Genomic DNA, 23926 nt, shown 5'->3' on the forward strand with positions numbered 1-23926 from the left:
CCAACTGCGCAGCCGCAGCCCGGGTGACGAAGATGGTGCTCATCAAGGAATAGTGAGTCTGATGTATTTTTTTTAAAACAGATTTTATCGCATTTAGCATGGTATTTCCACCTTACCTTGAGTGTGTTATGGAGGACTAAAGATGTGTATTTTGTTTGCCTGTTTCGTTACCGGTATTTTTGTGTCATGCAGTCGTTAAAAAGCCAGCTTTGTGCAGGGTGGATCAGGACGTGGATAACGGCACACACCGGTCTTTTTTAGGCGTTGCTAGTACAAGCTAACGTTAGCTTCGGAGTAGCAGCAGCAGAGGGGATAATTAGCTTCTTAATGAAGACGACTTGCATAAAAAGGCTGCACAGGCTACGCACAACCACTGTGTATATGCACTTAGTTAACATTACTCTGATGATTGAATATACCTTCAACTTAATTGTGGTTAGTTGGTTAGCAGTGTGTTGTTTCTTTAAAGTAACGTAATGTTAAGCTGTGGTCTCGTGAGTGACAGATTAAGGTTCCTTCTCTGTCGGATTTACCAGTAATGCTAACTGGCCAAGTTAGCCGTAGCAATCGGCTAGCTGCTAGCATGACAATTCCAAGAGTTCTTCTGTTAAGCCCTCATCTAACAGTTGAGTTACAGTTCATTGTTGAAGCAGACGATAGCCGAAACGTGAACAAAGAGTTCGGGAGGAATAACCATTAAACATGGCTCATAACGTTGTACCCTTCGAGCTAGCTTTAGGTTTACTTTGCTGTTACTTTATTGGCGCTAGCATTAGGAGTTAGCCATAGTTAGTGAGCGGCTAATACAACGTTGTCGTGTTTAGGTAACACGATCTGTCCTAGTATAGCTGTTCATTAATGTTTTGTTTTCAGTCTGATGATGGTTTCTAACCACTTTATTCCTAGTAAAGCTAACCTTTACCGAGTGGGCAGCCTATATCCGCTGCATGTAACGGTACTGTACCTGTTGTTTTGAGGAGGCGATACCACAAATTTGGTTTCGATGTTATGAAATCGATCCAAAAACCAAGCAAAATGCATCTTATGTCACTGTCACTTAAGGAGGACAGACATTTATGACATGAACTCTTTATTTTGTTGTTTTTTTCACTGTAACTGTAAAACATTCCACATTTATTTGCAGTATTTTAACATGTTCCTTTTTCATTTTAAAATAATTTTAATATTTTAACTCAAAGAGGTGATCACAGCACACATTCAAATGCGAATTTTGAAATAATAAAGTGAATGTTTAGATTCCCATAATTGGACTGAATGGCACCTGTTTTCGGTAGTTTTCATTCTATATTAAGATATAGTGAAATCGACTGTTTTGACGTTAGTTCAGCCCTCAACTTTAGCCCTTCAATCAAATGATCAACAGATAAATCCTTATGAAAGTGTCTTAATTACAGCCCAAAACAATATTATGAATCACAATTATTTCCAATTCTCGCAATCCTATTTCATGATATTTTTTTCTTATTTTTACCAAAGAGCGGATTAATATTACACTGCAAAATATGACATTTTCATCAAGATTTTTGAATAGTTGTCCAGCTTTTGTCATTATGATGCCATGTCACCCTGCTCCTTTCTTCTGCATCACTTTAATGGTGGTTGGATAATAAATAATAAAATAATAATAATAATAAAAGACTTTCTGTTGACATCAGCCATGTACATTTAAATTATTTTAAAAAACATTTAACCTTTATTTTCTTATAAAGTTAATTCACATTACTAAACAATTGCCAAAACATAAAATAGCTAATATTATCAGTTATTTGTGAGTAACTAGCCATGTGTTTTTGTTTAGGGGATAAATTTATCAACACCTGCATCTATCATCTGTGCTGATTTAATCCACAAGCTTGTGTTCAGCTGTTTGCAGCAGCATAAATCTTCAGTACTCCAAACAGTGTTTTGAGTAAAACTAACCAAGTCCAGGGATATTTTCAGTGTGCTGACTATTTCCACGAGGAATTATTTAGTCTAAAATACTGAAAACGCTTTATTTAAAAAAAAAAAATTTTTTTTTAAAAAAGCCAGCAGAGCTTAATGTGACAACAAGCACTAGACAATCAGATAATAAACTGACAAACGAACTGTTGCAGCTCTGCTGAATATAATTTATTTGGGTTTGTACATGACTGAATAAATGTCTGAAGTTAGCAAGTATGATGAGTCATTAGAGCTTGGATTTTATCCTTTGCTATGTAATAAGATTTCTTGATATTTAATCTTGCAATAAAAACCATTAATGAGCAAACGGATACTTGTACGCTTGTTCCAACTAATTAAATTCTCCCTGTTTTTCAAATATGAACACTGATCAGACATACTGAACGTGCTGTTAGAGCTTACGGTTTAAATCGATTGCAGTTGGGTTTCACCGTTTACTGCCAGATGTTGATTCAACTTCGGAGATTTTCAGCTCGTTTTGTGTGTTTCAGCAAGGGTTTAAAAAATGTGTATGATAGCTTCTGTTTCCAGGGAACTACCCTGAACTGTAAGATTCACAGCTTGCACCATAATGCAAGAGATTTGGAGTCACTGTTGTGCAATTCAACTATGTTCATAGTCGAAAGTGCTCTTTATATATATATATTAAAGTAATAGTACATATCCAATAGACTAATCCCTTCTATTTTTCGATAAATTCGTCAGTTTTTGCAAATTACTTTATTGACAACGTGAGAAAATTTTGATAAACATCAGTTACAAATTGCCCAGGAGCTTAAAGAGACCTCACATTTATGCAACAAATAATACAAACATCACATCTGAGAAGCTGAAACCAGTCAACGATTGGTGTTTTTAGGAGAAAAATAAACTGTTGATTTCGTCATCACCAATGGTGTTTGGTGAAACAGCCCTTTAGAATGGCTGCTTGCACTCTCTTTCCCAGCATCACGGCACCTGTGCTGCAGGTACACTGAGGGCTCACAGTAGAGTTGCATAACTGCGGGTTACCTTGACGACAGGACCACTTGAACTGTGACTGGTCATCCTGTGCCAAATCATTCAAACAGTCTGGTCCTTTTTAATCCCGCAAAGCTCTTTCGAGTGCAGAACTGCTCTCTCTGCTGCGGTTAATACTCAGTGTTAATGAGCGTAAATGCAGTTCGGGTTGATGATTAATGAATAGAAAGAACAGAAAGCTTTATTGTCACTGCACAGAAGTTCAACGACATTAACGCTGACTGCTAAGGATTCAATCTGTAAGCAGTTGTCAACATAACCTGGTCAACTCAGAACACATTTGCAGAGAATAATCAATAAGTTACTTATTATTAAAGATGAGAATAAGTCCCTTCCTGTTGTAACTTCATTTGTTGGAGGATTGGGTGCATTTTCTCTTTGGATTCTTGTCAATGCAAAACTGATGCTACCTTTGGGAAACCCTATCATTTACAATTTATGACTGTCACATCAAAATGCTTGAAATCCATGCATCATGGCGGGTTTCACTGATTAATTTCTCTTTTAATGTTCAATCGGGGAAATGAACAGGTGGAAAGACTCCAACGGGACTGAAACACCTGGTGTGATGTTGTCTCTGTGTTTGATCAATCCACACCAGAGTTTCATGCTGTGGTAGCTTTTGTTCATTTTGTCGGTGCGAATATGTTCATTTTTTTTCTCATTCACAAAGCCAGCTTTGCACTCTAAAGCACAGGCTCTCTTTCTGTACTTTGTCCAGTCGGGCTGCATTGTTGATGTTGCTGAATGATCGAACCAAAATCCGATTGTCTCTGAAAACTGTACATGTTCTGTTTGGGCAGCAAAGTCATGATGTTTCCTCTCCAACCTAATTGTGTCATTCTAACATGCCCTGGAAAGTGACTCTGATATCTGCCAAATTTGCCATTCACATGAGATTGGACTGCATCCTCTTAACATGTCATACAGCTATAAGAAGTATTGAACAGTCGCACAGAAGTCTGAAAGTCTTCTAACCTGTAAGGTGTTTAATGGACCTCATCAGCTGGATGAAAAACCTCTCTTTCTCTGAACTGAGGGACACGTTCTCCACCTTTATCACTGTTTGTGAAATGAGAAGCTCCTCCAGGTCCATTCAGAGTAAAGTTTTCTCATGAATCTGTCCTTTTACCATAAGAATTTGTGTTACACCCAACATTGGTGGATTGCTGACCAATTAGAGCTGAGCCTCATAAAGTTTTGTGAAAATAAACTTCTTATGGAAAAGCACGTTCATACTTAAGGGGGTTGTTGCTCATTAATGACTTAGAAATGTCAGAAAATGGTGGAAATAACTCTTCAAATGAACACTTTTTAATTTCCTTTTAACCTGGCTAACAATTCAAAGCAAACAAGCATTCAGTTTATGATACCAAACCTTTTAAGACATGATTTAAAGGCTCAGACTAATTAATCTTTGGGTTTTTACTTTCAGTAAAATTACTGTCAAATTATCAGTTAGTAAGTTAGTTGTCTGTTTATTTTTGAGCATTAATGGCCGCAACCATCGGAAATCATTATACGTTCAAGATGCTGGCTATAAATACCTTGGGCAGTAACTCAGGCTGTTTACTCTGCAGATGTTTGAGTCAAGGGATTTTCCACCCTGAATTGAGCCTGTCAGACTAGACTGCTCATTCTCAGCCTATTTCCAGTCCTCAGAAGGTCTCCATCAGTCTGTGCATGTTTACGTTCTGGGTGGAGAAAATCTCAGTTGAGGGGTGTTATGAATTGAGAGAGGAGGAAGAATAGAAGCCCGAGAAGGCAGGCATTTCCTTTTACTGCTGTTTGAGCTTCTAATGGTATTTTATTTGTGTAAAAGGTACTTATTGGTAATTTATCGAAGCATATGTATAAAAGAACAGTTTGTTTTTAAAACCATAATCCTCATGAAACAGCCCAGAACAAATGGACACGGTTGTGCAGAGGATACTGTTTCCATAGTTAAGGCAGATAATTTTGTGTAGTCCCATGGTGAAGGTTTCAGTACTCGAGCACTTACTGTAAATTTGAACGGTCTATCATTTGTGCGTGACCTCAGGATTGTGGAAGCAATGCTCAGCCAAAATGATGTCAAATCCCCATCACTCTATTTTTGTTACTTTTCTGGCTTCTTGTGTGATTAACTTGGTTATTTCTCTGTTTCCTGCCCCACCTTGTCCCTGTTTTTCCCCCTCAGTCGTGTTGTGTTGCCGGTCTCTGTGGAGGAGGTGAGTAATGCTTCTTCTTTGTCCCATACTTTGTCTTTACCTTCAAAGAGTTCCTCATAGGTGTACATTCCACTAATAGTCAGTTTAAATAACCATAGTTTGTATTTTTCCTGGACACAAAAAGCTCCACTTTTCCACTCAGGCTTTGGAGTGGAGCTCACACCAAGACAAAATGGCCTTTGTTACATAGCAGTGGCATTACTGGGACAGGCTGGTGGTGTTTTTTGCCTGAAGAAGAACTGAACTGGGGTGTGGACTTACAGCAATCACAGTTTTGTCTAAACTAGCCCACCCAGGCTCTTTGTGACATCCAGCGACATGAATCCTTGTCCCTGTCGATCGTTATTTTTCTATAAAGTATCGAGCACAGCTGTTGCTCGATTTAGTAGCTTTATGGTAGTTGTTAATAACATGTTAAACATCACTAATATTCCATCTTACACTTTAAATTGGTCTTCATTAAGCTCACAAATCCCAATGAATAGTAGCACATACGTGTACATGGAGTTGTCCACAAGCTGCTTAAAGGATGTCTGAAACTGTGAGTGCATTCAGATACTCGACTGAAAGTAGTTAAGCTGCAAAATCACCACAACTTGAACTTCAACCCCAACATGCATCAGGGACCTGCTTAACCTTTATCTTTTCTCGCAGTTAATCTAATGATTTGTTCCTCTGTGTCTGTTCCCGTTTCTCACAGTATCAAGTAGGGCAGCTATACTCTGTGGCTGAGGCCAGCAAGAATGAGACGGGAGGAGGAGAAGGCATCGAAGTGCTGAAAAATGAGCCCTACGAGAAGGAGGGAGAGAAGGGACAGTACACACACAAAATATACCATCTAAAGAGGCAAGTCTTTGGAATACTGAGAAGAAATTTTGACTGAACCGGTTTTCCAAGAAAACTTTGGCATGAGCTTTTGCTGACGAGAACAGCCACATATTTATTAGCAGATGGTGTACAGTATATAAGCTAAACTGTAAGAGGTGGTTTCTATTTATAGATGTGGAACAGAGGCAAAACTTTGTCAGCCACGAGTATCTGTTTCATAAAGGTTCTGCTGGGAAGTAATTATTCTTTGTAGAAGAAAACCAGCTCACAAAGCAGACGTTTCTCCCATTGTCATCATATTTAGCCAACACCCCAAGTAGATAAGGCACATGAGGGGGCAACACGATCTGAGATGTTTCCTCCATCTGGAAGTTTTCAACCGTTTATTCTGGAAAAAGCCAGAATTAGCAGCCACTTCTTTGCTCCAGCTTCACTCCTCAGCACAAGCAGCAACTCTACACGGTAGCCTCCATAAATGAAGATAATTGGGCCACAGCCCACTGTCTAAACTTGGATATTGTCGCTGCTAAGTGTGCAAGGGCTGAGGCGTTCCCGTTGTCAGATCATCGAAGACATAGGGGTTCTGTTGCAGTGGTGCTGTGTTCCCATTCTGCGAGTCGGCACATTCGCACAATTTTCTGCAGGACTTGGATGACTCATAAACACGGTCCTCCTAACCTCCAAATGTACACAAACAAAGCGTGCAAGGCAGAGATCCATGAGAAGGTTCACTTATGAGCCATAAGATCCGAAGTCTCTGTTGGAGTTAATCATTGCACATGTTGTTTGATTAGAATTTGTTTAGTCAGACATCTGCAGGGCGTGTGTTACTTTTTTAGATTTCCTCAGTTTCTGTTGTTGACTCAAGTGTGTGATGTACAAATGTGTTTGCACAGCAGCTCAGAGATTCTCTTGTAGAGGGTTTACATGGAGTGTTCGGAGGTTCTGGGAGGGCAGCGCGGGGCTGGGGTATGTCAGGTATTGGCTTCTAAATATGGAAAGGATTCAACAAGAGATCCTCAGTTGTGCTTTTACAATATTCTGTGTTCTGCAAGTTGCTAATAATGAATCATAATGTTCATGGGGGAGAAAAATAAAACGGACCCTAAGGACTACAAGACCCAAAAGAGCCCATTCCCAGTTCTCCTTCTTTGCCCTTCTCCATTTTTATTTACTCTAGGTGCCCCTTTTCTTCTGAGGATCAAGGCAGTGTAGTCATTTAGCGTTTCCAAACGCCCCAGATGAAGGGCTGGATAACCACGACTCCGCAGTCCCCAAAGGAAAAGGGACACCTTCCATTTACTGGGGTTGGGTCACATTTTTTAAATGCAAGCGTGCAGCGACACACGTTCAGTTGCACCACAGATCATTCACAGATATTTTTCGCTTATACTCCTTATGTCCCTCAAACATTTACCGGGAATATGTTTTTATTGCCTTGTCTTGTGTTTTATATGATGAGTTTAAATGAGGTTGGGATGCTCCTTTCGTCTTTGGGTTTAACTGCAGACAAAAGGAAAACAAAGTGCCACCGCTCGGGAACTAACTTATACGCTGTTATTGTTTAACCATAAACTCATGATAGTCATGATAGATGTAAGTTAGTTCATTCCCCCAGCCTTTAGTTGGTTTATAACCAGTAATTTTACCGTCATGGTTTATTAAACCCAGAAAACCTAAAATAACATGATCCTTCAGCAGGGTTATCATCTGTCTCATCTCTCCCTGTTTGTGGCCTCTACTTTTTGATTAGTCTCTTTTAAATCTTCTTATTTTAAACTCATCGTCCTCCCTCTTTCTTTTCGTTACCTTTAGCACAGCCGGTCGGTCAAACAACTCCGTAATCAGAGAGTAATCTATCATATATGTTACACCTGGTGGTCTGCTGGTTGTAGTTGGACTCACCAGAAGTGAGTACAGCTGACATGCTGTATTCTTTTCAGCAAAACTGGGGGCTGTGAGTTTGGCATAATTTTGCCTCCTTTGCACTCGTCTGAGTATTCCCTGTTTTGAGTCTTATTTCACACGGGTAATAACTACATGAAGAAAGGGGGATACTACTGAGAAAGTCTGGCCCAAATTCACTGTACGCTTTCCATTTCCCTGTGTAAACGGCTTTAGTTTAAACGAATGGAAAGAGAGGGATTAAGATGAGATGAAGTCCCACCATGCAGCTGTCAGATACATAGTGTCATAGTGACGATGCTATGTGCGGTTTCTCCCTTTTCAACCTTCTTCAACACCTCCTGAACTTTTCCACTGAAGAGCTCTGCACTGCTCTGTGGGGTGTAGTGATTACGCCTCAGGATGGGATTGTGCCAGTTTCTCCATACTCATGGGCCTGTACGTTGTAATAATTACCCATCACGTGATGTTAAACATCAAGAGAAGGACGGGTTTAGATGTTAGTTTAAGGCTCTTTCTCCTGAAACTAAAGGTCTGATGTTTCAGCCACATGCAGACATGAATGTTTATACTGGTGCAAAGAGGACTGAAGACAAACCGCCTTCCCTCCATATCGTGGTACTGTTTCCTGTTGCTGTTTTGTCCACCCTCTGGTCCTTTGAAATTGCAGGAAATGAGAGTTAAATGTTTGGCAACTTCAGGACAACGTTTCTGTAGATGTTTGAGTACACAGTCTGCTCTGGATCTGCATGTTTTAACTCTCAAACTTCGCTCTTTGTCTCCACTGCAGTAAAGTTCCGGGGTATGTGAAGATGATTGCACCCGAGGGAGCGTTAGTTTTTCATGAAAAGGCTTGGAACGCTTACCCATACTGTCGCACTAGTAAGTTAACCATAAACGTGTTTGTTTACCGTCTTTATTTGTGTGTTTGCATGGTTTGGTTTACATTAAATACGCTGTAGCAGGTGGCACGCATTAGCTCATGAAAATGATCCTTTTAATATGTTGACGTTGATACTAATGGTATTTTTTCTTTTTCCTTTTCCCTCTTTCTTCTGCAGTTGTGACGGTAAGTTTTCGTAATCCTTTAAAAAACCTGGTCATATGATGAAATCCATCTATTAGATATGCTCGTTCATTTCATCCTTAAGACATGCAAGTCCAGATGATATTAAAAAAGAGGCAGAGTACACCTCGTGTAGAAGGAATTCACGTGATGTGATCAGACATGTCTGCACTGGGATTGTTTGACTGCCTCAAACACAAAAAACGCGACTAAAGTAAAGAGAAAAGAGTCAAATGGATTGCTGTCATTTATAAGGAAAGCTGGAATCCAGGCTCAGAAATGTGGATGAGTAAAACTCATTATTGTCCAGGATTATGACAAACCATGATAAGCTATTTAGCATTTATAGACCGTGTAACTGCGCTGTTGTTGCATTTCATAGGAAAAAACCTTGAATAATAAGTGTTGGATTTCAGTCGGGGATTACAGCTTCACAGTCGTGTAATATTTCCATGATGTCTGATGATGAAATTGATTCACAAAGTGACTTCATGTCTAAAGTATTTATTGTCATTTTGATGGATGATTTAAATCACACTCCTTTCTTATTAGAGACCACGATGCGTCAGCTGTTTCATGACCCTGCTCACACATAACGAGCTTCACGGTGGACTTTGTGCTGTTATTTCATGCATCCAGTCACTTTTTCAGTACAAATGTTTGAATGAAATAAAAGATGTGAGCATGAACCTGTCCGTGTTCTTGTGTGTTGACTGAGGTCACATTAATTTCACTAAAAGATGTACAACATGAGGCATTCAAGCCTTTATTTGCATTCAGGGTTAGCTTGATGAACTTTTCCAGTGAATTAATGAGCTCCATATAAACATTATGAAACCTGATATCTGGTTAATGTCTGTGATCCTTAAGTTCAGCTGCTTTTGATTAAATGATATTCAGTTGTTGTTCTCCCGATCTCACGACTGGTCGTGGTGTTGAATGGTTGCCTTTCTGAGGGGGGTGTGTGTCATAAACACGGCTCACACTCACTCCTGCACCCTGTTTAGGCTTAACCTCCATGTTTATGGTGGTACTGTTCGGGAGACCACACCAACCCTTCACCTAAATGAGACCCTGGGCTGTTTTGTCTTGAAGCTTTCTAACTATTACCTTCACCAAAAATGACTCCTCTCAGTTAAATAAGAATGGAAGAAAACCCTCGCCAAGGATTAATTACACAGCAAGTTATCCTTGAGAAATATGCGTCGTGTCACGTCTTGCCGTCTTCGCACCTGCAGACTATTCCTGTTGTGTTGCTGCAACATGGTCGATAAACTGAGAATGCTGCTTCTTTGCTTTTGGAAGCACTGTTCCCTCAAACATTCGCACTAAAACTCTTAGAATATTTATGTCAAGTTTCTACAAAGTTAAATTTATGACAGAAAGTTGCAGTTAAGGGATTTTTACCATATTTTAAGTGCAGTTTTTAGCCTCTGCTTGCGTCCTACAGTTATTTCACACAACTGCTTATCTTCAAGCTAACAACTGTTGCGAGGGGTTACAAATAGATCAGAGCTGAGTGGTGCAACATCACCTGTGTGGTTTCAGTCTAAATGTCTGATTGGCTAATTGGATTTCGCTGGGGTTTAAGTACAACTCTCACGACCCTCCACTGTCAGCGTGGGAGTGGTACCTGCTTTACCTGCCTGATAATGCCTGACTTTATTATCCCTTTTATAAAATCTGTTTTCGCCTGCTTTTCAGAACGAGTACATGAAGGACGACTTTATGATAAAGATCGAGACGTGGCACAAACCTGACATGGGAACAGTAGAAAATGTAAGTGAGCTGAGGCCACAACGTGGGGGTGTGTTGTATTGAATTTGAATCGGATTTGACTTACACTCGAGGCAGATTTAAATACATCCTACAGGAAACTAAACCATTGTTACCCTTTGGTGAACTTCTTTGTTTTGTTTGTTTCCTTTCTGCCACGAACAGGTCCACGACCTGGACGAGCAGACTTGGAGGACCGTGGAGGTGGTGCCCATAGATATTTCAAGCAAAGAAGAAGTGTCCTCTGCGGTGAGTGTGACTCCTCTTCATGAGCAAGGGCCTTTATTAATCACTCAACAGTGGAAATCACTCTTGTGCCTTGGTTTGCCTTGTGGGCTTCCCAAAGGTAAATATCCCTTTAAGGACTTATACTCTGTTTGTATTCACACCTCAGATACTGGGAACACCAAGCATGTATACATGACACTAGAAGAAAACTAATGGTGTTAGTCTGACCAAGTCCGGACTACTGAGGTCAAAGCCCACAAACCGGACTAACGGCCAAAAAATGTGTCTGGGATCAATGTTCATGTTTATGTGAACAGATCAAATGGGCCGAGGTGCTCCGAAGTTGCTCCAAAGTTAAAAAAAAAAAAATTAAGTATGTTCATACAACCCAATAAAGTTTCTTTTGTCAGAAACTGAAATTAACCACTACACTCTCCAGTCCCATTTTCATGCCAGAAATAAGGCCTAGGTTTAAATGTACCATGATCTCCCACAGCGGAAGTTGGAAGCATATATACAGTTATTAGGAGTGATGGTCCAGTTAAATGCCCAAGTTTAATTGTAGTTGGGGCTGGCTGGTATACCAAATATTTATTTATACCAGTATTAATCAAAAGAGGTATGAAATGACACAATATGTCCTCTGTAAGGCGGCCACTGTACATTTCTCCTGGCGTTGCAGCCTTGCCCCCACCTTCCCCTGATTTGTCAACAACTGAGCTGCACTTACTTTCAACTTTTCCTCATTATTGCCAACATAAAGGCTTTATTTAAAAAGGGAAAAAAAACTCTCCCACCATCACATGTCGCGCGGACAAACGGTGGCTTAATTCCATGAAAAAGGGACAGCAGAACAGACTTTGTGTGCGTGCAGGATACCCCACAATAGAACTTCCTGGTGCTAACGGTCAAACGCAAATATATTCGGCATAGGACTCACACATTTTTATTTCCTAGAAGTCCAAAATAGTCCAATCTACTTCTGCCCTGTGAAGCTTTCTCACACATTACATCGATCACTCTCCTTTTAATACACCCACATCAGATTGAAATACGATCAGCTTATTGGATTATAGTGTCACCAACTATTTTGAGCTACTTTTAGACCTCTTCAAGCCCTTTTAGCATATTTTACCACAAAAAAGAGCTCCATCTGAGAAATTAAGCAGCCATTTAGACAAACTTTTATTGCGTTGTTTTCTGCTGCGCCACAGCTGACATGAGTTTAAGAGAAAGAGAAATGATCACGGCCTTCTGTTGCTTCCAGTGTAAAAGTGATGAGTGAGAATCTCAGTACAGATAAAACGTTCACAGCAAAGAACAGTTGAACACATAGACGAGTTTTGGGTTGATTCCAGTCTTTAAAGTGCCTGTGAGTCTCAGCCAGGGCTTCTTTGGCTTCACTTTCAGTTTCTGTGTGTGTTAGAGAAGCCGTCGCTCATGTGGACCAGTTTTTCCGAGTTGTTTTTCAGCGGTGGGTGCCAGTGCTGCGTTGGTGTAAACCTTACGGTTACCACGTTTTGACCCGTCGCTGCACAGTTAACACAGATTGTTCCCGTCTTGGTGGGAGGGTCCAAAGTTTACATGACAGGTTTTCAATGCTGTCATCATCATGTTCCTCCCGTGATTGAGACTTTTGAAGGCCCTGGGGGTTATCTGACTGGTCTTTATCAGGCAGTTCCAGCTTTTTGCAGACAAGTCGCTCTCATCTTGACTCTTAAACACAAGTTTCTCCTGGTGAATTGGTCCAGTTTGCTTTTTATTGTAGAGAAATGAGAGTCTCTGTCCAGTCTTTCGTGTTATCGTAGCTGGAACCATGCTTCTGCTCAGTCTCCGACGGAGACGGCGTTTTCTTCACCACGCTCTCCGTCATGTTTGATGTAGTCATTTTCCTTTTAATATCAAGCAAGCTGGATATTGTGTCTGGGACGTGTCCACAAGCATCACAGCTCTGAAGTGTTCACACACAGCAACTGATTACGGCCGATCAAACTGGGTTAGCTTTAGATCTGGACGATTGTATCATAAAATTGGACTTGAGATCTCGGAGTGTGAACTAAAAGACTCCACAGATGGTGGTGATAATCTGTAGCGCCAGTAGAAAAAAGAAGGGCTTCTTCCTCTAACGGGTATAAGAACAATTAAGTGGTTCCTGCAGTCAGAAAGTGACCTACAACTTCCTGAGGTCATTAAATACATAAATGAACATGAGAGAAAATGTAAGAAACTGTGAATAATTACAGATGAGCTCAGTGTGCAAAATGTCCTGAAGAGGAAATTTGAAACTTTGACCTTGAACAGTCTGACAGGAGACATTACAACATACATCCTACGTATTTTAGTTTATTTCCTGGTTAACTTGTACTGAAAGAAAAGGCTCCAGTGATGAGGACTCTCTAATTCTTCCTGAGTTAATGGTGTTTTTAAAAAAATAAAAAAAAGCTTAACTGGCAGACTTTGTGGAAGGCGGTGGTCTTCTTGTAATCAGGGTTATCCAGCATTTGGGCCAATACGGTATTAAGTGAGTGGATCAGTTGTAATAAGAGAGACGATGTCCAAAACATTCGGCGTGATGAGCAGGTGATTTCTGATGTGAGTGATTCAGAGCTAGATGTCTCCACCCTGAGGAAGACTGCGGTCAAACAGGACACTCTGTTCACGTGAGAGTTGCAGTCCCAAGCTTAAAGCTGATATGAAATTATGTGAGAAGATGATGGTTTGTTTGATCGCTTCTGTGCTCGTGGTTCATCTGGATTTGAGTGGTCAGTGTGTCGGTGATTATTCTAAATGACCCTGTGGTTCACCCACACATCCAAGCAATACCATCAACACCAATGTTTCACTGTGGTAAAAGTGGCCTTGTGTTGGGCAAGAATACAGAAAAAACTATTCATCTGTTGCTGATTACTTTAGTCTACAGTACAAAAGCCATGAAACAAGTGTTTTTTTGGAGAATTTAGCAGCCTGAAATATACAGTGTTTGTTTATCACTGCTTCATCATCCTATAATCCTATAAAAAGTGAATTATTTGACTGGATTGGAGCGATGGAGGGACCTACCTTTGGTTATAACACACTGTTTCTTGGGTGGTACCATTCTCGTTCTCTGGTGTTTGAGCTTTAACCTTAGAAACAAGACAAAGACCTTTTTTTTTTTTTTTACTGGGATTTTATGCTTCCTTTGAGGGTCGTTGGAAAAATAATAAGATCAGTGTTAGGTTACACAATTGGGGTTGGTTCAGGACCAGAACCTAACCAGTTTGTTCTGTTTCGACGCCAAGCGTTCGACTCATGCGCCATAAAACTCTTTACTGGGCCACAGCAGAGGGCCGCTTATATCAGGGTTATACATAGGGAGGAGTGATGGAGACTAACCAGACCATCTGAAACGCAGTGATCGCCATGTTTCAAAATCTAGAGCCAGCCTAGTTGTCAGTCTGCTTAATTAAAGAGAAAGCCAAGTAAAAAAGGGAGAATTAACATGGACATGCAATCTAAAAAGTAAAGGAAGATCACAAGCTCAGTGCTGCTGTCATTTTCATATCACCAAGCTTCCCAATGCACCACATGGAGCATCATTCTCAGTAATCAGTTTCACATGGATTTAAAAACATTATCAGGTATCTAAATATTAATATTAATATAGAGCCTGACTGAAACAGCATACATATTTCCTGTTTGCAGTGCCGCTCGAAGAAATTGTTCAGCGTTTGGAAAGAACTGACTGTGGCTAGAACTGCTTTGGTCAAAAAGAAGCAGATTAAAGAAGTTAAAGATTATCAGTGCTTTTCCTCCTTTTGATTGACAAATGAACAGAAGATCACATAAATAAAACCCACAGGTGCTTTTAAAGACCGTTCTAGTCCTCTGTGGTCAGTCAGTAATGCCTAAACCATCATGCTGGAGATGGTTTAAAATCTAACAGGATTTATTAAGACATTTCCTTCCAGGTGGGTCACACTCGTCCCTGCCTTTCTTACTCCAGCTCCTGTACAATAATGACTTAAGTGGATCAGTGCCGAGGCCAAGGCTAAATCTGAATGTCCATCTGCTCCAGGTATTCGCCTCCCTTTCACAGCAGAGCTGATGGATTAAACAGCACAGCGAGCTGTGTTGGGATTTTTTTTTTTTGAGGGGGGGCAGTAAAAATACAATCCAGTAAGTGTCCAGTAGAATCCAATAAGTCAAACCTCAGCCATGTTTTCAGAAGGGAACCCGGTGACATTTATTTGCAGGCATTTACGCACTGAATGGGAACTGTCCAGGTTAGCTAAAGACTCTGGTCTGTGTCCTGCAGCATTTGACTGTTTTGTTGCCTTTTGTTCTCTTTCAGGATTACAAGCAAGAAGAAGATCCTTCTCTTTTCCACTCTGCCAAGACGGGCAGAGGACCACTGGGCCCTGAATGGAAGGTACCCAAGTTAAACACAGAACTTCATTAGCGGTCAACCTTTCGCTTTTTACACCTGTAGTATTGATCTGTGTTGTCCCGACTCTTCTTTGCAGAATGAGCTGAAGACAGATTGTCCTTACATGTGTGCATACAAACTGGTCACCGTCAAGTTCAGATGGTGGGGTCTGCAGACCAAAGTGGAGAATTTCATCCACAGAGTAATACTGTCATCTCAACATATTCTGTGTGTTGTGGGTGCTGCTTTTATTCTGAGCAGCAGAGGGAGACATGGTTCGGATTCTTGATGCTTCTCTGTGCGGCTGTTCTAAATCAACTTCTGTCCTCCTTTCTACAGCAAGAAAAACGTATTTTCACCAACTTCCACCGCCAGCTCTTCTGCTGGATTGACAAATGGGTGGGATTGACCATGGAGGACATCAGGCGGATGGAAGAGGAGACCCAGAAAGAGCTTGAGGAGGTAATGAACTCATCGGTTTTACAACTTCATGCTCGGATTGGAACATGTTGTCTTTCTCTTGTGATTTATTGAAATTCAAACTTATGATCCAGTTGCTTTTATCTTTTGCAAGTTAACTGATCTCAGGTTGTTTGTAATGGTTTGTCCAGACCGATGACCTCACACTTAACATAGATGATTTAACCCTGTTTACTGCTGAATTTCACATCAGATGCGTCAGAAAGGTGATGTGCGAGGCACCTCTGCAACAGACGAGTAGAGGCCCATCCTGTAGGTCAGACACTAGAGGCAGGCTGAGTAAGTCTCTCCACAGGAGAGGTGGTGCTGTGTATGGATCCTTCTCCACCTTTTCCTTCAGACTGCTGTCCAAAATGTCCGCTCTTTTTTTTTTCTTTTTCCATAACAGTCTCCTTTGTTTTCACATCTTTTTGTTCCTGCTTTTTCATCTAATTTCATCTCATTGACCATGTTCTTCAACTGTGGATCAACTAAATTTATAAAACATAACATGATGATCAGTTTGTTCTTTTGGAGCTATCTGCTTTAAAATATAAGGATTTGGTCATATTTTGGTTTCTTAGATTTAGAAACGGATGCATTTTTTTTTAAAATTTATTTATTTATTTTTTTTAAATTAATTAATCTTGAAAATTGGTGGATAAACCCAGTGCATTTTAGAGCATATTCCCAATCCCATTCAATCATTTAAAATCCAAATTAGTCCAATTCACATAACGGCAATTAAATTGGAAAAGGTAGCCTCACTAAGGAATCCAGCAGACTGCATCGAAACGTGTCTTCGACCCAATCCCCCGTCCTGAGCGTGCACGAGGCGACTGTGGAGAGAAAATACTCCCTTTGAACAGGAAGAAACCTCCATCAGAACCAGGAAGGGCGGCCCTCTGCCTCAACCAGCTGGGGGCTGAGAGGACAAGAAAGAGGGGACAACAAGCGCCATAACACCAGGCCAGGGATACCTGCAGAGAAAGAGAAACATCAGTTAATGACAACAATAATGTCATATGTACATGGAGAGTAAAGAGAGCAGAGGGAAGAGAGGTGCATCATGGAAGATCCCCTAGCTGTCTGGGCCTATAGCAGCTTAACAATGGGATGTTTCAGGATTACCTTTATCCCTAACTATAAGCTTTATCAAAAAGGAAAGTTTTAAGTCTAATCTTAAAGGTAGAGAGGGTGTCTGCTTCCTGAAGCCAAACTGGCAGCTGGTTCCACAGAGAGGGGCCTTATAACTGAAGGCTCTGCCTCCCATTCTGCTTTTAGAAACTGTGGGAACCACAAGTAAACCTGCAGTCTGAGAGCAAAGTGCTCTGTTAGGAAAAATATCTACCTGTGAGATCTTGAAGGTATGATGGCGCTCGGTCATTAAGAGCTTTATAAGTGAGGAGAAGAATTTTAAATTCTATTCTGAATTTAACAGGGAGCCAATGAAGAGAAGCTAAAACTGGAGGTTAGTTCTCATCAGAACTCTGGCTGCAGCATTTTGGATCAGCTGGAGGCTCTTCAGAGAATATGTGGGACAGCCCAATAATAAAGAATTACAGTAGTCCAGTCTTGAAGTAACAAATGCATAGAGCAGTTTTTCTCCGTCTGAAAGAAGGCTAGAAACCATGCGAGTCAAAGGACAGATCCTGGTCAAAAATAACTCCACGGTTCCTCACTATAGTGCTAGAAGCTGAGGAAATACCATCTAGAGTAACTATATAGCTAGATAGTTTCTCCCTGAAGCGCTCAGGTCCAAAGATAACAACTTCAGTTTTGTCTGAATTTAGAAGCAGAAAGTTCTGAGTCATCCGAGTCTTTGTCTTCAAGACATGCTTGCAGTCTGACCAACCTATTGGGTTCATCTGGTGAACCAGGTGGAAATGGAAATGTATGCCAAACTGTCTTATAATGTTACCTAAAGGAAGCATGTATAAAGTGAAAGGAATCGGTCCAAACACAGAACCCTGAGGAACTCCATGACTTACTCTGGTGTGTGAGAAAGATTAATTTTCACACAAATCCTGACAGAAACTCTTTAGATTATTTTTTGCAAATGGCGACAAAATTGAGATGTATCATTTTTCTTAAAATAATGCCTTAATTGTTCATGAATACTGATTTAATTGGTTGTGGTAACAGAATGCAAATGACACCCAAAGCTGAAGATTATTTACAGATGAACCTCCATCAAAATCTCACACAGCTGACTGCTTCCTGTGGGGGTTTTAGTCTGACACAAATGGCTCCCAGGGAACATATCTGTTAATGAGAATTCAGATTTCTTAGTACCTCAGCTGCTGAATTCAGGCTTCAGGCACAGATCCACCAAACACAACAGTCATTCATCCAGGCTGTTGGAGCACACCTGCAAGCAGTTTGGTCAACACTTCGTATATTTTCTGTTCGGTTTGGAAGCTCCATTAGTGATCCATATCTGAAGAACACAATCGGGTTCGGCCATTGTTTTCCTTCCTGCTGTTCATGAACTCGTGTTTGTTATCTTTACTCACATATTAACATTTTCTTCCAGCATCTGCAGCTCTGTCTCAAACACTCTGCTCTCGCTTTGTTTTCCTCCTGATGTTTTGTGTTGGTTGTGTTGAAGTTAACCTGACATCTTTACCGGTATCGCTCTGCATGTGCACGACTGGTTGTTTGAATATTTAACAGGTGTTCTGCAGGTCTTTAAAAGTCTTGAAGCTTTGAATTTAGAGTTCTCAATAAAAGCTTGACGTTTTGTAGTTAATTTTTCAGAAATCTGTTTTGTTATTGACTATACTACACAAAACTTTTCTGCCACATAACTTTTCTGCCACAACTCGATAAAAATTTATCACATTTGGGAAATAGGACCAAAAATTTAAAATACACTTCTGTTTAAAAGTCCTGATCCAGCCCTCATTTCTTTGTTTCATTTCAAGCAGCCAGACTTTCTTATAATCTTTTAAAGTGGTCCTGATCAATAGTTCTCCAGTCTTTCTGAAGCGCTTTCAAAGTTTTTCTTTGGACATTTTCTGCTTTTCACTCAATTTCAGTCCAGTCCTTGTACCTGATCATTTTCAGAGGAATGTGTTTTTCGTTGTTAAGCCACTTAACTCTGACCTATGAATCATTCAAGCAGAAAAAAGGCTCCTAACTCAAGGGATTAATTAGTGTTGTGTCGACACATAACAGACAATTTAGCAAAGAAGCCATTTTAAATTGGATCTTTAGGCACCTTGTGACTTGCAGCCTGTCACAAAGACACATAATTTGTTCCCATTTCTTTAGTTGCATCTATGAAAAACACCAAAGATAACACAGTTTTACAGACAGAAAATAGGATTTTTGCAGCAAAAAGGTGATTCCCAAAGAGCTATTAGCTGAAAACTTGGTATATCTCAGCATGGTGTGCAGTGTGTCCTGAAAACATTTGAGGAAACTGGACAAGAGGAGGACTAAAAACTATCTACAGCAGATGAACAGTATCTGAAAGTGATGTCCTTAAGAAAGAGGAAAAAACTCCAGCAAAGACCTGACACAGGACCTGAGAGATGCATCTGGACCTTCAGCTGATCCATCTACTGTTGGCCCAAGCCTCATCAGAAATGGTCTCCATGGAAGGGTGGCTGTCAAGAAGCCATTCTTAAGGAAGGGGAACTGGGAGAAAAGGCTGAGCTATGCCAAATGATACAAGAAGTGGACTGAAATTCAGTGGCAACAGGTCTTATGGAGGGATGAATCCTCCCCAGAGCCCGGACCTCAACATTATTGAAGCAGTGTGGGATCATCTGACAGAGAACGGAACAAAAGGCAGCCAACATCCAAAGAAGAGCTTTGGGATGTCCTTAAAGAAGCCTGGAGAACTATTCCTGAAGACTACTTAAAGAAATGTCAGAAAGCTTGTCTAAGGGTTAAGGCTGTGTTGGAGAATAAAGGAGCTCAGACCAAATATTCACTGTAAAGCTCCTTAGAATTGTACAAACTCTCAGTAACTTGTACCCGCTGATTGTCCATCAACCTTTGTTCAGGTTACTAACTTAACTGTAAAGTATTTATAAATATAAATATATCGGTAAAAGATTTCAACCTGCAGAAACCCTGTTTAAACATATCTCTGCTCTTTATTCCCAAATTAAACGCCTGATTCTCCTCTGCCCTCCAGCTGCGTAAAACGGGTCCGATTCGAGGCACCAGTGCTGCTCATGAGCAATGAGGCAAATCAACCAAACCCTGTCATGATGATGTCATCAGAGACACGCCCACCACGCTGAGGAAGTGGCCCTGACGTCGCCTCTTTTCTTCCTGTCTCACATGATTCATTGGGGGGTTTGATAAGATTGGTAAACAGTACTGTACAGATTCTACCCCAATCACAAGCCTCCTGTTCACTCAGAAAAATAGAAAAACAACAAAAAAATAAAAATGTGGTTTTGCATACTTATAAAAAAAAAAAGAAGGAAAAAAAACTCTTTGCACAGAAAGTAAATTGCCTGATATGTAATTGTTAGTTGATTATTACAATGGGCTTTGTTTTTATTCAGGTGTGTAAACCGTGACTCAGAAAGTCATGCCTTTTAAATTGGAATGTTGTTTTTTTAGCTACACAAATTCCCACAAAAATTGGTATGAGATGATGTTAGCAGGTATTGGACCATTTATCTCCCTGCCCTCCCTTGTATTATAACTGTCTGTCTCTACTTTATTCTCGTTTCTCCCCTTGACGTCGTCCATATTCTTGTCTAGGCCCCTCCATGTTGTCGCGCTGCACCCTCTGTCTGGCACTTAGTTGGGAATACTTTCTTTCAAAGTTTTCAATTTCAGGCGGTTCTGCGTTTCAAAGCAAATCCTCATGCATGGTAATTCTTTGCTGTTGATTTCCCCCAAATATGCCCATAGTTCAACATGCCCTCCATCAAAGAGCGCGTGTGAACGGCAGCAGCTCCTCACGTAATCGTTCACTGCATGTGTACAGTCGCTGCAATGCAGCTTCGCTCAGATGGACCGTGTGTGTTGATCAGAGAGGCGGTGAGCGCCCTCTAGGAGAGTCTGTACAGTACACCTCTGTGTTAGTGTGTGCGTTTGTGTGCTTGTTTGGGTTTTCAGCTGCCTTCACTCTTTCAGGACTGTCACTCTTCGGACTGGGATTGGATCGCTTGAAATCCAGCCTCATGAACTTTGCCTCATGCTGTCGCTGCATGGCCTTTCTCCTTGGCTAGGGCTTTAACTGGAGGACTTCCAAGGCCTCCGAAAACAAACAAACAAAAAAAAAAGATGAGGATGAGCCGGTGCATTGCTGCGTGCATGAATCAAGGAGTCAAAGTAGTTTGTTGTTTTTTTTTTTTAGTTTTTTTTTTTTATCTTAAACTACAATTTCTCAACTGACAGAAATGGGTCCAGGCAGATTTGTCGTGGTTAGCAGGCGTTCTTTGGTCACCAGTTTATCTTTTCTTTTTCTGTGTATAGCGATTTACTTTTTAAAGCTTTTCATCCACTTGAACTCCACCAAGAAACTATGAAGTCAGTCGGAGCTTTTCTGGACTGTTTCTAGGAAAGGATGACGTGGCTTTGGTTGAGTAAATTTGACTCTTAGAGTTTAGGTTGGGCTTTGTTGATGTGTGCAAAGAGGCATGTTTACTCGGCTCATTTTTCTGACCGCTTGGTCTTGAGGTTTCCTCATCAACAGCTCGGTTTAGCTGTGTTTATTGTGAGCTTGGTGCAGATGCTGCGGGTAAAATATTGTAACTCGATTAAGACTTTCGATCAGGTATGAGTGTTTACAAAATTCTTAGGTGATATGTTTTATGGTGAACAGCTAAAGGAGAGCTATACTGTAAGCATACTTTATAATTGACCCGTTATAGAAGTGGACAAACTGTACATACAAACTTGAATGGGATATTCACAGCTACTAGCATCATCAGGTTTATCATTTAATACTGTACTGTTCTAACTGTCAGGAAGCTGTAAAGTCAGGGCAGGTGATGCCAGCTCTGTGGGCGGTGCGCTGTGTGTGATGTGGATAACTGGACCTCCCCATGCTTCTGAATGTGCAGCCACACAGATGAGGGGACAGATGTGGCAGGACGTCCCTAAATGCAGGAATGTCTGCATGTTTCACACCTGTGCAAGCATGACGTGGACCCTTTAAATCAGCAGTTAATGAGGACAGATGGATTTACTAAAACAACTAGATTTGCATGCTCACTTTTGGAAAATGCGTTTTTTTTTCTTTGTTTTGTTTTTCTTCCTCCTCTCGATTAAACCTCTGTTTGAGCTGCGCTTTTGAGAAGCTCTCAGACTTCGTCAGACAAGAAGGGAAATCAAAGCGGGGGGGTTCCTCTCTCGATCAGACTCGCCTCGGCTCGACCTCAGATCACTGGACGAGGAGTGAAAAGCCTGAGTGAGTCTGATGACGACGGCGTGGCCCCACGCAGTAGATCAGGCTGTGTGGTGTACAGTTTTGTAGCATTGCCGGTGATCCCAGCCAGCGTATGACTGTGAGGGGAGGGTTTGAAGCTTAGGGAACAGATGGAGTCCACAATACTGTTTTCTTATTGTAATCATGAATAAGCACTTGCAAAATCTACTGTTTTCTTTTATGTTTGGTTTTTGACAAACAAAGATTCACAATGTATTCGATTTCTCTTTCTGATAAGGCAAAAAATTCAGGGGAATTAGTAGTGAATGTATTAAAATTAGTTCCTTTTTTTTTTTTTTTTTTTTTTTCTCATGGCTTTCAGGCTGTGGCAGAAGGTCCAGACAATGGAACATAACAGAATATCTAATAAATTTGAACAAATAAGAGAATGTGTGTTTGATTCAGTTGTGTCTGCTCGGTTTGAGTGTTGAGCCTCCTCATCTCTTCACACTGAACATTTGCTGGATTCAGTAAGGAGTTGAGCTACTGAGTTTACAAGTCATGACTCATCTCAAGTGTAAAACAGCTGATCACAGTTTGGAGCAAAGAACCTGAATACTTGCATTAATTAAAGACTTTTTACTCATTTATTTTTTCCTATTTGCAGAAATACTCAAAAAAAGAGCTTCTGCCAGCTCAGTAATTTGGTAATTTCCTCACTGTAGGTCTGATATAAGAGTTGCGATTAGCTCACTGGACAAAATAAATCGTATAACTGTTATTATTACATTTAAAGAATAATATGGATCATTTTCAGATGCTACAGCAAATTACAGCAACAGTATTTGAAAAAGTTGTCTAAGTTTTATTTAGTCTTTTTTTCCCCCTAAGATATCAGGTAACATGTTTTTTTTTTTTTTTTCAAATTATTTGTCTAATCTTATGCCATATACCCACAAAATAACAATGAATTGAATTCTTCCAACAGTAGAAATGTTGAGTTTCTAAGAAAAACGCTGGCCAACATCAGTACAGAAACATCAGGTGCTTGCAGTGAACTATGTGGTTCATGGTTGATCTTCACAGCAGCCACTTTATGTGAAATAGTGTCTTAACTTTGTAATTAACTGCTTTTATAAAAGCTTTGTACTTTAAATGTTCAGAGATGTCATTAATAAGACCTGTGTTAACTCCAATTTACATATCAAATTGGCTAATTACTTCTAATTATGCAGCCATAAATAAAAGTCAACTGGCAACAACTGTATTAGCTGAAGCTTCTGATCTTCATTTCAAGCAAACTTCCTACTTTAAAATCTGGATTAGGTTTAAACTGCCCCCGGTTTCCTTTGGTCTCAGTATTTTAGTTTGTGCAAAACCTTGTTAAGATCTCCTTTGGCAGTTAGAAACTGTCTGGAAATTGTCAATATTGGGGCTATTTTCACCCCAAATATATACAGAAAATTTAGCATATTCAAGAATTCAAAAACTACCAAAATGATACAGTTTACCTTTATCCTGCTTTTTTTTTTTTTTTGTTTGAAGGCTGTTTTATCCATCCATCATGTACTCATTTTATAAACCTGCTTTATCACAGGGCTATGTCTGAGAGAGAGTTGAGTTTTATTTTATTTAAAACAACATCTGAAATGTTTGTTTTAAGACTCAAATGGACCTGTAAGTCTGCACCAAATGATGACGAATTGGAAGAAAAA

General features: G+C 40.3%; 1 protein-coding gene across 1 annotated transcript; it reads left to right on the forward strand.

Annotated features, from left to right (window-relative positions):
* Nucleotides 1-22660, forward strand: pitpnb (phosphatidylinositol transfer protein, beta). The gene is made up of 12 exons (XM_072371363.1): nucleotides 1-52; nucleotides 5165-5195; nucleotides 5896-6041; nucleotides 8719-8810; nucleotides 8990-8997; nucleotides 10699-10773; nucleotides 10936-11019; nucleotides 15332-15409; nucleotides 15504-15608; nucleotides 15746-15868; nucleotides 16080-16165; nucleotides 20016-22660. Exons 1-11 carry the CDS (start codon nucleotides 33-35, stop codon nucleotides 16125-16127), a joined length of 810 nt encoding a protein of 269 aa, XP_072227464.1. The 5' UTR covers nucleotides 1-32; the 3' UTR covers nucleotides 16128-16165; nucleotides 20016-22660.
* The last annotated feature ends 1266 nt before the right edge of the window (nucleotides 22661-23926 follow it).

The sequence above is a fragment of the Leuresthes tenuis genome, unplaced genomic scaffold, assembly GCF_036924035.1.
Source record: "Leuresthes tenuis unplaced genomic scaffold, fLeuTen1.0.hap1 SCAF_19, whole genome shotgun sequence".
In the NCBI taxonomy this organism is placed as follows: domain Eukaryota; kingdom Metazoa; phylum Chordata; class Actinopteri; order Atheriniformes; family Atherinopsidae; genus Leuresthes; species Leuresthes tenuis.